The sequence below is a fragment of the Maniola jurtina genome, chromosome 6, assembly GCF_905333055.1.
Source record: "Maniola jurtina chromosome 6, ilManJurt1.1, whole genome shotgun sequence".
NCBI lineage: Eukaryota > Metazoa > Arthropoda > Insecta > Lepidoptera > Nymphalidae > Maniola > Maniola jurtina.
Genome location: NC_060034.1, coordinates 9,242,782 through 9,258,651, shown reverse-complemented (window position 1 = coordinate 9,258,651; position 15,870 = coordinate 9,242,782). Strand labels below are relative to the sequence as shown.

Sequence of the window (15,870 nt, the reverse complement as noted above, 5' to 3'; positions counted from 1 at the left end):
TAATTGCCCTCCAGAGCGTATCGGCGAAGCCTTTTGCGGCGCAGAGGAATGCATTTAAATTGGATTTTAAGAGCACAAATCACCGGCGCTCTCCACCTCTCTCGGCCTTATTAGAGTCAATCTCCAAGTTTATGTAAACTAATAACGCCTGAAACTTTATTGCTATCAATTTTAACACAGATAAGGTGGAATAGTTGTTTCTCTTATAATATTACTCTGATACTATTAATATTATGTAGTTTTTAGGGTTCCGTACCTCAGAAACGGAAAAACGGAACCCTTAGAGGATCACTTTGTTGTTTGTCTGTCTGTCTGTCCGTCCGTCCGTCCGTCCGGCCGTCGTGTCTATCAAGAAAACCTATACGGTACTTCCCGTTGACCTAGAATCATGAAATTTGGTAGGTAGGTCTTATAGCACAACTAAAGGAATAAATCCGAAAACCAAGAATTTGTGGACTTGTTATTCTAAAATAGGTTTTTATTTATTTTTATTCATAATAGTTTTTGATTTATAGTGCAAAATGTCGGAAAAATTACCGGAGTACGGAACCCTCGGTGCGCAAGTCTGACTCGCACTTGGCCGGTTTTTTAAAAGATGGTTGTAGGTATAAAATTTATACCTTTATAACAACTTACCCAGCCACCTTTCAAACAAAAAAAACTAAATTAAAATCGGTTCATTCGTTCAGGAGCTACGATACCGCAGACAGATACACAGATACATAAATACACACGTTAAACTTATAACACCCCTCTTTTTGGGTCGGAGGTTAAAAATCTACGAACGAACGCTAACCTTTAGGGTTCAAACTTCAAAGGGTAAAAACTGAGCCTTGTTAAGGACACTGAGCTGTCTGTCTGTCTGTCCGCGTGTCAGGTGACATAGGCTACTTTTTATCACGGAAAATCAAAGGGTTTTAAAAACCTAAATCCACGCGGACGCAGTCGCGGATATCAGCTAATTTTGAAATAAAACAATTTACACAAATCTTAAGTACACTCATATTGATTTATAAAATACGTAACCCGAAGCCGGAGAAAGTCCAACACATGGCATTAAATTAATCTTAAAACCACAAGCTGCTAAGTTCATCATTATTTTGGGAAAACCATTGTTTATGTACTTAATAATATTATTAGCATTATTATTACTGATTTATACTTTTAAACCGCTTTTTCATATTTATCTGTCGGTCTGTCTAAATCCTTAGGAAAATCATTATGCAGAAACTGCATGGATTTGAATATCACTTGACATAATACTAATAAAACAAAATTTAAAAAATCCCCCGACACAAGAACCTCTATAAGAAAACTAGAAAAGAGCTGATAACTTTCAAATGGCTGAACCGATTTTCTTCGATTATAGCTAAGAACACTCTCGATCAAGCTACCTTTCAAACAAAAAAAAACTAAATTAAAATCGGTTCATTCGTTTAGGAGCTATGATGCCACAGACGGATACACAGATACACACGTCAAACTTGTAACACCCATCTTTTTGGGTCGGGGGTTAAAAATAAAAATCAAGAACGCTATACGTAGCAACTCAATCTTTATTTTCGGAGTAAAAACCAATGTGCTAATTTTTTCCTCACAATAGCTCTTATCCTTATCTTTATCACTGACCTGTGTAGGTTCACTCGATGTGTCATGAATATAATATACTGAAATTCAAACTACGTAGTACGTACTAATGTACAGTGGCATTCGTCAACAGTGTTTGCTGAACAGATACCCATAAGAAAGCTGGTATTGGTGTTTAAAATAAAAATAATAATTAATAATCATGAAAGAATTACTTTTTGTGTCTGCGTTGATGTTGTTCGTATGGACCGACGCGAAACCAGGGTAAGATAAGTAAATCTACAAAATAAATAGTAGGTAGTATTCATTTGTAGAAGTTTGAAATAAAGAAAGAATCTTTATTTGCGGACACTTCTCTACCAAAAACTTATACAAAATTATGTAACAACCAAGAATAAATCCATTAAGTACAGTAGCCTCAAATAGGCAGGCAACTAAGATTGTGTTCGAACTCGACACAATGTTCCAATGCTGATTTTCAGTGACTGCCATGTTCATGCAAACGTCACTGGCATAGTGTAATAACTCAAAATTTAAAAACCCCCGAAACAAGAACCTCTATAAGAAAACTAGAAAAGAGCTGATAACTTTCAAACGGCTAAACCGATTTTCTTCGGTTACAGCCAAGAACACTCTCGATCAAGCCACCTTTCAAACAAAAAAAAACTAAATTAAAATCGGTTCATTCATTTAGGAGCTACGATGCCAGACAGATACACAGATACACACGTCAAACTTATAATACCCGTCTTTTTGGGGTCGGGGGTTAAAAATAAAAATATATTTACATGTGCGCATTACTTATTGCATAAATAGGTATTATTATATATTAGGAATTATTTGCATAAATAGGTATAACAAAAACTAAGTAAAGTTTGTAAGTTTGGATGTACTTAGGAGGTAATCTCCGTAACTACTCATCCGATTTCAGAATTTGTTTCACTGAATGGAGCACTAGATAGAGCTACATTACTAGCGAGTGATACAAACTATAAAACTATATACATATCAATGTATCGCAGACGAAGTAGCGGGCAAAATCTAGTACAGTATTAATACTCTAATTATATTACTATGCGGATCGTGTCAAAGTACTTAAATAAATATTTCAAAACTGAAATTATCTACTGTTATATTATACCTACAGCTAGGCTCCGAATATGTATTTCTGTCTAAATTCTAAAAATCACAATTTACTTTTACAGTGTAGTAACACAGAAACCAGTTGAACTACAAAAATCTGTCAATGCTGAAGACAATCATGTTCGGGTACGGCGAGGGGTACGTAATTAATTTTCGCTTTAAATTATTATTAGAAAGTGTCTTGAAAAAATGTTAATAAGGTTCAAAAATCTCGTAAACTATCGATGTTCTGCTGTCACGTTAATATTATAAAGGCGTAAGCTTGTGTGTGTGTGTTTGAGCGTGGGTGTGTGTGTATGTTTGTTACTCTTTCACGCATAAACTACTGATTTCCGGATTTGGCTGAAAGGAAAGGAGATAGATTAACGCACAGAACTTTTTATCCCGGAAAATCAAAGAGTTCCTACAGGATTTTAAAAAAATCCTTTATCCAGAAGTACGAAGCCGCGGGTATCAACTAGTACATAATTGATATATGTAGGAGAAATCTGTTGAATTTTAACTCCCCTATAACATTCTGCAAGGAATACGTTCAGGTACTATTAGGTAACCTTGTAGATCTAGGTATAGCTTTCTCCGACTATGTTAAATACAATAATGCTATTTACGAGTACTTCCGAAATTTGCGGTTGCGATACTTTTTATTGAGGCTAGATTGGATCGTAGAATGCCAAAATCTATTTACTTTCTTTGTCTACTAACGCACAAGCTATAATAGACCAAGAGCTCGATGATTTGTGTGGTACAATTTTGATTCACGGGAAGTTTTTTATTACGGATCACTGACTCTGCAATAACTACTTACACTTGATTGAGGCTGAGATGATCTCTAGAGTGAAAACTGACTTTGCTGAGACACAGTTAAATTGAGACAGGGTTATATCGCTGACATGAATCTGTCTCGTTTTAACTAAAATTCAATTCTGAGCAAAGTCAAAGTTCTACCGATCTCGTGTTTTAATTATTTACCATTTTTCAGAACGCAGATTATGGGGACTACATGAGCCAGAAATCGCGCTACCAGAGTGTAGCAGATTTTGGAAGTGGATATAATAACCGAAATACAGTTTACTTTAGTAAAGGGCTGGATACGCCTAATCAAAGTGCAATCATAATTGGAAGGGGATCGAAGAACACGAATACGGTTTACTTTGGTGTAAAACCTGGATCAGTCAAGGGAGACCCTTTCACAGGATCATTTTGGGAAGATTAATAAGAATACTACACTCAGAAAAAGCCCATTTATATTGCCTACTATAAAAATAAATCATGTTTTGTCAAGTGTTTATAAAAAATTGAGTATTTAAGATATAAAAAAACCGGCCAAGTCGAGTCAGACTCGCGCACTGAGGGTTCCGTACTCGGGTATTTTTCCAACATTTTCCACGATAAATCAAAAACTATTATTCATAAAAATAGTCTGACTCGCACTTGGCCGGTTTTATACTTAACTCGTTGACGATTACTCTTTCAAAAATATTTTCAATGCCGAATCACAAAAATAAAATATTTTCTATATTTTTATCTAAAATAAAAAATATAATACAAGAACGCTGTATCTCATTCTTTATTTTCACAGTAAAAACCAATGTGCTCATTTATTACTCACAATAGCTCCTATCCTTGTCTTTATCACTGACCTGTGTAGGGTTCACTCAATGTGTCATGAATACTATAATATACTGAATTTCCAACTACGTAGGTGTACAGCATGACATTCGTCGCCAGTTTTTGCTAAACACATACTCATAGAAACTTACATTGGTGTTTAAAATAATTAAATAATTCAAAATAATGAAAGAAATACTATTTGTTTCTGCGTTGACGTTATTCGTATTGAGCGAGGCGAGGCCAGGGTAAGATTATTAAATCTACTAAATAATTAATAGTTTAATTTACAGCAAATAAAGAATGAATAATCTTTATTTGAGGTAACTCTTGTACAAAACCATTTAGCTTAACTACGTAAAAACGAAAAATAAATCCGTTTATGTACAGCTGCAGTATAACGCCTCAAATAGGTAAGCCGCTAAGGTTGCGTTCGGACTCAGGGGTATCAGGCACAATCCGCTAGGGCGCGCATCTGAGTTGTCTCAATGCTGAATTTCAGTGACCACTCTGTTTATGCGAACGTCATTGGCATAGTGTAGCAAGTGTAAATTAAAAAATAACACCCCCGACAAGTGAAGGTTACAGTAACTAGAAAAGACTTGATAACTTTCAAACGGCTGAACCGATTTTCTTGAATTGTAGTTAAGAACACTCTCAAACAAGCCACCTTTCAAACAAAAAAATTTAAAATCGATTCATTAGTTTAGGAGCTACGATGCCACAGACAGATACACAGATACACACGTCAAACTTATAACACCCCTCTTTTTGGGTCGGGGGTTAAAAACTAAAGTATTTTTATGTGTATGTTTAACTTTTATTTGAATTGTTTGTACAAATATTACGAAGAGCTAAAGTTTATTCTGGATTTAGGTATTTATAAGGTAGGTAATCTCCGTAAAGCCTACTCATCCGATTCCAAACTTACTTTTTCAGTGCGGTGATACAGAAACCAGTTGAACTAGAAAAATCTGTCAATGCTGAAGAAAATCATGTACGAGTACGGCGAGGGGTAAGTAGTTAAGTTTTTCTATTTTATTAAATTAAGTATAAGAAAGTGTATGAAAAACGTAATGAAGTTCATAAATCTCGAAAACTTTAGATTTTATGTCATAACTAGCTGATGCCCGCGACTTCGTTCGCGTGGATGTAGTTTTTTAAAAATCCCGTGGGAACTCTTTGATTTTCCGGGATAAAAAGTAGCCTATGTGCTAATCCAGAGTATAATCTATCTCCACTATAAATTTCAGCCCAATCCGTCCAGTAGTTTTTGCGTGAAGGAGTAACAAACATACACACACACACACACACACACACACACACACACACACACACACACACACACACACACACACACACACACACACACACACACACACACACACACATACAAACTTTCGCTTTTATAATATTAGTGTGAAGTGTGATAATGATGCTATGATGTCTTCTGTCCACCTACTGGGGGCTCTATCAACGCAACGCTGGACTTTCCGGTGCAAGTTCACCATTCCAGCACCTACTCGTAGTTTGAGGTCCAGGTGCTAGAATGGCGTCTACCATTTTTCGAACTATGTGCCTGGCCATTGCCTTCTTCATCTTCGCCACCCGCTGAACATTGTCGGTTACTCTCTTTCTCCAATGGATCTCTTCATTTCTGATTCAATCAATTAATAGAGAACCTCCAAGCTCCCTCCATCGCCCGCAGAGTGACTCTGAGTTTTCTTATGAGGCTTTTACTTATTATGTTCTACCATTTTTCAGTACTTTGATTATGGTGACTTCATGAGCAATTTTTGGGAGAATATGAACAAGTGCACCAACTGCAATACGCTTAATGTTGGAAATGTATAATACACATAATATTAAGTATACAGAAAAACATATTATAACCTATGTACATTACGAGCTACTAACCTCATCGCTTATGTCGTTGGTGTCTTGACAAACTTTCCTGAAAAAATTTTATAGGAAAAATATAATCCAATAATAATGACCTTTTAATAGACGAGGCTATTAGCAAGACAAATGAGCAAGTAGGTATTACTTTTTGTTGAACAAGTAAATCATTAGGTAGGTACATGGGGCACATTATACGTATCTATTCATTTTGTTTGAAAGTACAATTAAAATAATAAGTCTCACCTCAATGACTTTCCTTGAACAAAAGCTGATGTTACAATTACAGCTATTATTAATAATAAATAGCGCATTTTTGTATTTATTTTTCAAGCTTAAAATTCAAAATATTATCCGGTCCTCTGTTGACGTACGAATATTTGAACTATAATATAAGAACTGATAAACCTTTTCTGTTTTGATACCCCTATTGGGGTCGATAAGATGATATTATAAAACATTTATGCAGGCGTAATAAATTATATAACAAAAACGGAATATTTAGGTTAATTAGGTAAAAATTAAATACAATAATATTATGTGGGTACATATTATAATAAATTTTGAACAAAAACATATTTGGAAAAGTTTCTAGAAACAAGACTTTACAAATTGTAAAATATAATAAATTAAACATAAAATATTGTAAAATTTAAACAATTAGTATTGAAAACATGTTAACATTAATTAATAAAATAAATAGAAAACTTAAGCATTAATATAAAAAACGTACGCACTCAATTCACCCAGCTTTATCGGGATTATTCTATATATGCCCCTCCGTTAAGAAAACAAGCTTCTTACACGAATAGAAGGGATTTTAATATCCTTAAGTAGTGATGATACTGGTTTTCTCTCCTATAAAAGACTTGCAAAGTAATCCATAGACGACGGGCAGATATCTTGCGAATCTGCTTGAGTCATCGCATCGTTCGAAATAAATAGGGTCCGAAGATGTTCTCAAAGAAACGTTTTTATTGAAAACAGAATAATGATTATTTGGCAAAAGGAGTAAGTAGATCCCAGATTCCAGGAAGATAATATTAATGCTGTGTAATACGTTATTATTCCTTGCTACCTGAAGAAACCAAATCAATGTGAACTGCAACATAGCTTTTTGTTTTTTGGGCTGCAGCGTTGTAAATAAGTATGTCACACCGAATAATACTTATCAATTATATTATAAGTAGGCAATAGGCGGCGATATAATGTCAGTGGTAGCCGGTAGGTACTAGGAAAACTGTAAATATTCGTGCATAGGTTAAATAGTACTGGATCGCTGAAAATTTTACAATAGATCATCTGAATAGAATAATTAATGATTTAAAAGCTAAGTTAGGGTGGTGTAACTGTATTCTCTTCAAATATAAGTACCTAATAAGGTGGTACCTACTTTAAATGCAAAAATATATTGAAAGTTTATTTTTACACAAATGAACAACTTAAACAAAGTTCATCCCGTATTTCTTAAACGTTTTGGACTTGCTTGCAATTTGAATGTATTACTTTCAACTTAAATTACAACCCGGCTTGAACTTCCAGATGAAGTGGAGTTCGAAAATGCTATTATAAATTCAGCAGTTTACAATCACAGCCCTGCCTGGCGAAGGCAAAAAACCTTAGCGGGGGAACTCGTTTTAACTTTTCCTATTTTTCTGCGTTAATTTCACCTGAACCCATTAGAGTTTGCAACAATTCTTAGTGCGAACCTTTCTATTAGGATGTTTAAATTGCATTTTAAATGACTTTTTCTTCGGAAAGTAAGTAATGGAGGCATTACGTAGGCTCTAATTTTATTCAACTTTATAATAAGATCTTAACGATCACCGCTATATGTTAACAGGGCTCTCTCCGTCACTTACTCCATACAATCGTAGTCCCAATTTCATTTGAATATTAAGCAACCAAAGTCAATGAAATTTTACAGACATGTTCTAGAAACCAATATCTGTGCCTGTGGCGTTTTAGATTTTTCTAAAAATATGTAGTTTAAAAATTACAGGAGCTCAAAGATTTGTGTGTGAATTTTTAAGACCGCGTAAATCTAAAACCGAATATGTTAACAGAAATCTGGAAAACCACAGGCATAGATATTAGTTTCTAGAATATGTCTGCAAAATTTCATGGACTTTGGTTGCTTAATATTCAAATGAAATTGGAACTACGTTTGTATGGAGCGAGTGACGGAGAGACCCCTCTTAAGGGAATAGAAGTTGTACTTTTGATATTTTAGGGAAAATATGTGTTTAAAATTGACTTTGAGACATGAGTTTAGATAAGAAAACTCATTACAAAATATTTAAATGAGCTTACCTACACTAAAGGAAAAAGTTTTTATTTTGCAATATTTTCAAAATTGCTAGCCCAGAGGTAAGCCCATTTAAAAACTTCCTGAAAAGACGAATATCTTCTGTTTGCCATTTACCTATTTATAAAATAAGATATTACATCGTAAAAAGAGTAGGTAGAAGATTAGTAGGTAGGTACCTACCATAGTACCAACTAAGTTGAACTGTAAAACGTTAAGGATGAATAAGTTAATTGCCCTCCAGAGCGTATCGGCGAAGCCTTTTGCGGCGCAGAGGAATGCATTTAAATTGGATTTTAAGAGCACAAATCACCGGCGCTCTCCACCTCTCTCGGCCTTATTAGAGTCAATCTCCAAGTTTATGTAAACTAATAACGCCTGAAACTTTATTGCTATCAATTTTAACACAGATAAGGTGGAATAGTTGTTTCTCTTATAATATTACTCTGATACTATTAATATTATGTAGTTTTTAGGGTTCCGTACCTCAGAAACGGAAAAACGGAACCCTTAGAGGATCACTTTGTTGTTTGTCTGTCTGTCTGTCCGTCCGTCCGTCCGTCCGGCCGTCGTGTCTATCAAGAAAACCTATACGGTACTTCCCGTTGACCTAGAATCATGAAATTTGGTAGGTAGGTCTTATAGCACAACTAAAGGAATAAATCCGAAAACCAAGAATTTGTGGACTTGTTATTCTAAAATAGGTTTTTATTTATTTTTATTCATAATAGTTTTTGATTTATAGTGCAAAATGTCGGAAAAATTACCGGAGTACGGAACCCTCGGTGCGCAAGTCTGACTCGCACTTGGCCGGTTTTTTAAAAGATGGTTGTAGGTATAAAATTTATACCTTTATAACAACTTACCCAGCCACCTTTCAAACAAAAAAAACTAAATTAAAATCGGTTCATTCGTTCAGGAGCTACGATACCGCAGACAGATACACAGATACATAAATACACACGTTAAACTTATAACACCCCTCTTTTTGGGTCGGAGGTTAAAAATCTACGAACGAACGCTAACCTTTAGGGTTCAAACTTCAAAGGGTAAAAACTGAGCCTTGTTAAGGACACTGAGCTGTCTGTCTGTCTGTCCGCGTGTCAGGTGACATAGGTTACTTTTTATCACGGAAAATCAAAGGGTTTTAAAAACCTAAATCCACGCGGACGCAGTCGCGGATATCAGCTAATTTTGAAATAAAACAATTTACACAAATCTTAAGTACACTCATATTGATTTATAAAATACGTAACCCGAAGCCGGAGAAAGTCGGCTAGTTAACTGACACACAACACATGGCATTAAATTAATCTTAAAACCACAAGCTGCTAAGTTCATCATTATTTTGGGAAAACCATTGTTTATGTACTTAATAATATTATTAGCATTATTATTACTGATTTATACTTTTAAACCGCTTTTTCATATTTATCTGTCGGTCTGTCTAAATCCTTAGGAAAATCATTATGCAGAAACTGCATGGATTTGAATATCACTTGACATAATACTAATAAAACAAAATTTAAAAAATCCCCCGACACAAGAACCTCTATAAGAAAACTAGAAAAGAGCTGATAACTTTCAAATGGCTGAACCGATTTTCTTCGATTATAGCTAAGAACACTCTCGATCAAGCCACCTTTCAAACAAAAAAAAAACTAAATTAAAATCGGTTCATTCGTTTAGGAGCTACGATGCCACAGACGGATACACAGATACACACGTCAAACTTGTAACACCCATCTTTTTGGGTCGGGGGTTAAAAATAAAAATCAAGAACGCTATACGTAGCAACTCAATCTTTATTTTCAGAGTAAAAACCAATGTGCTAATTTTTTCCTCACAATAGCTCCTATCCTTATCTTTATCACTGACCTGTGTAGGTTCACTCGATGTGTCATGAATATAATATACTGAATTTCAAACTACGTACCAATATACAGTGGCATTCGACAACAGTGTTTGCTGAACAGATACCCATAAGAAAGCTGGTATTGGTGTTTAAAATAATAATAATAATTAATAATCATGAAAGAATTACTTTTTGTTTCTGCGTTGATGTTGTTCGTATGGACCGACGCGAAACCAGGGTAAGATTAGTAAATCTACAAAATAAATAATAGGTTATTTTGTAGAAGTTTGAAATAAAGAAAGAATCTTTGTTTGCGGAAACTTCGCTACCAAAAACTTATACAAAATTATGTAATAATAAAAAATACATCCATTAAGTACAGTAGCTTCAAACAGGCAGTAACTCAAAATTTAAAAACCCCCGAAACAAGAACCTCTATAAGAAAATTAGAAAAGAGCTGATAACTTTAAAACGGTTGAACCGATTTTCTTCGATTATAGCTAAGAACACTCTCAATTAAGCCACCTTTCAAACAAAAAAAAACTAAATTAAAATCGGTTTATTCGTTTACGAGCTACGATGCCACAGACAGATACACAGATACACACGTCAAACTTATAATACCCGTCTTTTTGGGGTCGGAGGTAAAAAATAAAAATATATTTACATGTGCGCATTACTTTTACTTGAATTATTTGCATAAATAGGTATAACAAAAGTAAGTAAAGTTTGTAAGTTTGGATGTAGGAGGTAATCTCCGTAACTACTCATCCGAATTCAGAATTTGTTTCACTGAATGGAGCACTAGATAGAGCTACATTACTACCTAGTGATACAAACTATAAAACTATATACATATCAATGTATCGCAGACGAAGTAGCGGGCAAAATCTAGTACAGTATTAATACTCTAATTATATTACTATGCGGATCGTGTCAAAGTACTTAAATAAATATTTCAAAACTGAAATTATCTACTGTTATATTATACCTACAGCTAGGCTCCGAATATGTATTTCTGTCTAAATTCTAAAAATCACAATTTACTTTTACAGTGTAGTAACACAGAAACCAGTTGAACTACAAAAATCTGTCAATGCTGAAGACAATCATGTTCGGGTACGGCGAGGGGTACGTAATTAATTTTCGCTTTAAATTATTATTAGAAAGTGTCTTGAAAAAATGTTAATAAGGTTCAAAAATCTCGTAAACTATCGATGTTCTGCTGTCACGTTAATATTATAAAGGCGTAAGCTTGTGTGTGTGTGTTTGAGCGTGGGTGTGTGTGTATGTTTGTTACTCTTTCACGCATAAACTACTGATTTCCGGATTTGGCTGAAAGGAAAGGAGATAGATTAACGCACAGAACTTTTTATCCCGGAAAATCAAAGAGTTCCTACAGGATTTTAAAAAAATCCTTTATCCACAAGTACGAAGCCGCGGGTATCAACTAGTACATAATTGATATATGTAGGAGAAATCTGTTGAATTTTAACTCCCCTATAACATTCTGCAAGGAATACGTTCAGGTACTATTAGGTAACCTTGTAGATCTAGGTATAGCTTTCTCCGACTATGTTAAATACAATAATGCTATTTACGAGTACTTCCGAAATTTGCGGTTGCGATACTTTTTATTGAGGCTAGATTGGATCGTAGAATGCCAAAATCTATTTACTTTCTTTGTCTACTAACGCACAAGCTATAATAGACCAAGAGCTCGATGATTTGTGTGGTACAATTTTGATTCACGGGAAGTTTTTTATTACGGATCACTGACTCTGCAATAACTACTTACACTTGATTGAGGCTGAGATGATCTCTAGAGTGAAAACTGACTTTGCTGAGACACAGTTAAATTGAGACAGGGTTATATCGCTGACATGAATCTGTCTCGTTTTAACTGAAATTTAAGTCTGAGCAAAGTCAAAGTTCTACCGATCTCGTGTTTTAATTATTTACCTTTTTTCAGAACTCAGATTATGGGGACTACATGAGCCAGAAATCGCGCTACCAGAGTGTAGTAGATATTGGAAGTGGATATAATAACCGAAATACACTTTACTTCAGTAAAGGGTACTTCAATACGCATAACCAAAGTGCAATCATAATTGGAAGAGGAACGAATAACACGAATACGGTTTACTTTGGTTTAAAACCTGATCAGTCAAGGGAGACCCTTTCACAGGATCATTTTGGGATGATTAATAAGAATACTAAACTCAGAAAAAGCCCATTTATATTGCCTACTTTAAAAATAAATCATGTTTTGTCAAGTGTTTATAAAAATTGAATATTTATGATATTAAAAAAATGTTGGCTTGCCTTAATTTAACATTACTTGGTGCTATGGCCTAACTGCAACTAAAATTGATTACCAATAATTTATTTAGCTTTTATTTTACTTAGCCGTAGCATAATAGCTCTTCATCCGTTATTTTAAACGCTAAAAAACTACATAACTAGTTATTAGTAGTTAGATACCTACTTATTGATTTTAGGGTTCCGTACCTCAAAAGGAAAAACGGAACCCTTATAGGATCACTCTGTTGTCTGTCTGTCTGTCTGTCAAGAAACCTATGGGGTACCTATTACCCGTTGATCTTGAATCATGAAAGGCAGGTGGTAGGTCTTATAGCACCAGTACAGGAATAACACAACTGACAGGAGTCTGACTCGCACTTGGCCGGTTTTTTACTTAACTCGTTAACGATTACTCTATTTAAGCGTTGACACCACTCTTTCTAAAATATTTTCAATGCCGAATCACAAAAATAAAATATTTTCTATATTTTTGTCTAAAATAAAAAATATAATACAAGACCGCTGTATCTCATTCTTTGTTTTCACAGTAAAAACCAATGTGCTCATTTATTACTCACAATAGCTCCTATCCTTGTCTTTATCACTGACCTGTGTAGGGTTCACTCAATGTGTCATGAATACTACTGTATACTGAATTTCCAACTACGTAGGTGTTACAGCATGACATTCGTCGCCAGTTTTTGCTAAACACATACTCATAGAAACTTACATTGATGTTTAAAATAATTAAATAATTCAAAATAATGAAAGAAATACTATTTGTTTCTGCGTTGACGTTATTCGTATTGAGCGAGGCGAGGCCAGGGTAAGATTATCAAATCTACTAAATAATTAATAGTTTAATTTCCAGAAATCTCAAATAAAGAATGGATAATCTTTATTTAAGGCAACTTCTGTACAAAACCACTTAGCTTAACTACGTAAAAACGAAAAATATATCCGTTTATGTATAGCAGTATAACGCCTTAAATAGGTAAGCCGCTAAGGTTGCGTTCGGACTCAGGGGTATCAGGCACAATCCGCTAGGGCGCGCATCTGAGTTGTCTCAACGCTGAATTTCAGTAACCACTCTGTTTATGCGAACGTCATTGGCATAGTGTAGCAAGTGTAAATTAAAAAATAACACCCCCGACAAGTGAAGGTTACAGTAACTAGAAAAGAGTTGATAACTTTCAAACGGCTGAACCGATTGTCTTGAATTGTAGCTAAGAACACTCTCAAACAAGCCACCTTTCAAACAAAAAAATAATTTAAAATCGATTCATTAGTTTAGGAGCTACGATGCCACAGACAGATACACAGATACACACGTCAAACTTATAACACCCCTCTTTTTGGGTCGGAGGTTAAAAAATAAAGTATTTTCATGTGTAAGTATGTTTAACTTTTATTTGAAATATTTACACAAATATTACAAAGAGCTAAAGTTTATTCTGGATTTAGGTAAAATTTATAAGGTAGGTAATCTCCGTAAAGCCTACTCATCCGATTCCAAACTTACTTTTTCAGTGCGGTGATACAGAAACCAGTTGAACTAGAAAAATCTGTCAATGCTGAAGAAAATCGTGTACGAGTACGGCGAGAGGTAGTTAAGTTTTTCTATTTTATTAAATTAAGCATAAGAAAGTGTATGATAAACGTAATAAAGTTCAAAAATCTCGAAAACTTTAAACTGCCATAATAATGATGATATGATGTCTTCTGTCCACCTATAGTGGGGGCTCTTCCAACACAACGCTGGACTTTCCGGTATGAGTTCACCATTCCAGCACCTACTTGTAGTTTGGGGTCCAAGGTGCTGGAATGACGTCTACCATTTTCGAACTATGTGCCTGCCCAAGAAGGCAATCTTCTTCATCTTCGCAACCCGCTGAGCATTGTCGGTTACTCTCTTTCTCCAATGGATCTCTTCATTTCTGATTCAATCAATTAATAGAGAACCTCCAAGCTCCCTCCATCGCCCGCAGAGTGACTCTGAGTTTTCTTATGAGGCTTTTACTTATTATGTTCTACCTTTTTTCAGTACTTTGATTATGGTGACTTCATGAGCAATTTTTGGGAGAATATGAACAAGTGCACCAACTGCAATACGCTTAATGTTGGAAATGGTTATAAAAATTGGAATAAAGTTGTCATGGATAAAAGACAGAAATCGAGCAACCAGAACATTGGTATGTTAAATATTGGAAATGGATATAAAAACCGAAATACGGTATTTCTTGGTACAGGGTCGAATTCGCCCAACCAAGACATAGTCAGTGTTGGAAATGGATCTAAGAACACGAATACAGTTTACTTTGGTGTAAACCCTGGATCAGTCAAGGGAGACCCTTTCACAGGATCATTTTGGGAAGATTAATAAGAATACCTTACACAGAAAAAGCCCGTTTACATAACTTACTTTATAAATGAATCATGTTTTTTCAAGTACCTACATATTTAGGTATACAAGTTGAGTATTATAAGATAGTATGAATGATATTGTAAGACCATATAAAATAGAACACTGCCTTAATTTAACATTACTTGCTGCTGTTGCCTGTAAATAAAACCTATCTGCAAATAAAATAAATTTATTTTGTATGATAAAGTTGATGTATAAAATTTATTTAATTTTCAGTCATTTATTTAGCTGTCTTATTTTACGTAGTGCAAGTAAGTATAGCTGTAGCATAATAGCTCTCCATCCGTTACTTTAAACGCAACAAAAAACCAACTTAACAATCATAAGTTAGGTAGATATATTTTAATTATAGAAAAAGATTTATTATTAGATATATTATTACAAGTACATTTGAATTTCACTAACTACTGGTTCGGAATGCCCTTTCTACCGAGAAAAACCAGCAAGAAACTCGGCAATAGCTCTTTTCAATCAATTCAAAATATTTTTATGCGTGTCGTGTGCCAGTTATGTGATTGCAATCCCGCGTACTGCTGGAGCAAGCTAAAAGTTAATTCTATGCTCTTTAATCAATTTAAAAAAGTACAATGTTATTTAATGCCACTTACAATTTTTTTATTCGTACAAAATCAAGTCTTAATCAATTTATCTAATACAAACAAATCTTTCCTCTTTATAGTATTAGTTTAGATATAAAAATTCTAATATATTATAGTAGGTATAATGTATATGTAGAAAAAG

General features: G+C 34.4%; 2 protein-coding genes across 6 annotated transcripts; both read left to right on the top strand.

The window, feature by feature from the left end:
* Positions 1–1,705: 1,705 nt before the first annotated feature.
* LOC123866402 lies at positions 1,706–4,215 on the top strand. Its single transcript, XM_045907947.1, has 3 exons — positions 1,706–1,851; positions 2,793–2,868; positions 3,710–4,215. Exons 1-3 carry the CDS (start codon positions 1,790–1,792, stop codon positions 3,941–3,943), a joined length of 372 nt encoding a protein of 123 aa, XP_045763903.1. The 5' UTR covers positions 1,706–1,789; the 3' UTR covers positions 3,944–4,215.
* A 152-nt stretch (positions 4,216–4,367) lies between these two features.
* On the top strand, positions 4,368–15,229 carry LOC123866151. 5 transcript variants are annotated; one of them, XR_006796144.1, is made up of 3 exons: positions 4,368–4,586; positions 5,278–5,353; positions 6,103–6,187. XR_006796144.1 is itself a non-coding variant. In XM_045907516.1 (3 exons), exons 1-3 carry the CDS (start codon positions 4,525–4,527, stop codon positions 15,082–15,084), a joined length of 474 nt encoding a protein of 157 aa, XP_045763472.1. In that variant the 5' UTR covers positions 4,373–4,524; the 3' UTR covers positions 15,085–15,229. The 5 variants fall into 5 exon arrangements, 4 of the variants coding, with proteins under 4 accessions (XP_045763472.1, XP_045763475.1, XP_045763476.1 ...); XM_045907516.1 differs by lacking the exon at positions 6,103–6,187 and adding an exon at positions 14,749–15,229 and having other exon boundaries at positions 4,373–4,586; XM_045907519.1 differs by lacking the exons at positions 4,368–4,586; positions 5,278–5,353; positions 6,103–6,187 and adding exons at positions 10,492–10,638; positions 11,456–11,531; positions 14,749–15,229.
* Positions 15,230–15,870: the final 641 nt, after the last annotated feature.

What these genes read in the sequence shown, in the direction of transcription:
- LOC123866402 (XM_045907947.1), top strand. Translation starts at nt 1,790, where the DNA reads ATGAAAGAATTACTTTTTGTGTCTGCGTTGATGTTGTTCGTATGGACC. An exon ending in TGGACCGACGCGAAACCAGG is followed by an intron (nt 1,852 to 2,792) that starts GTAAGATAAGTA and finishes TTACTTTTACAG; the next exon opens with TGTAGTAACACAGAAACCAG. An exon ending in ATGTTCGGGTACGGCGAGGG is followed by an intron (nt 2,869 to 3,709) that starts GTACGTAATTAA and finishes ACCATTTTTCAG; the next exon opens with AACGCAGATTATGGGGACTA.
- LOC123866151 (XM_045907516.1), top strand. Translation starts at nt 4,525, where the DNA reads ATGAAAGAAATACTATTTGTTTCTGCGTTGACGTTATTCGTATTGAGC. An exon ending in TTGAGCGAGGCGAGGCCAGG is followed by an intron (nt 4,587 to 5,277) that starts GTAAGATTATTA and finishes TTACTTTTTCAG; the next exon opens with TGCGGTGATACAGAAACCAG. An exon ending in ATGTACGAGTACGGCGAGGG is followed by an intron (nt 5,354 to 14,748) that starts GTAAGTAGTTAA and finishes ACCTTTTTTCAG; the next exon opens with TACTTTGATTATGGTGACTT.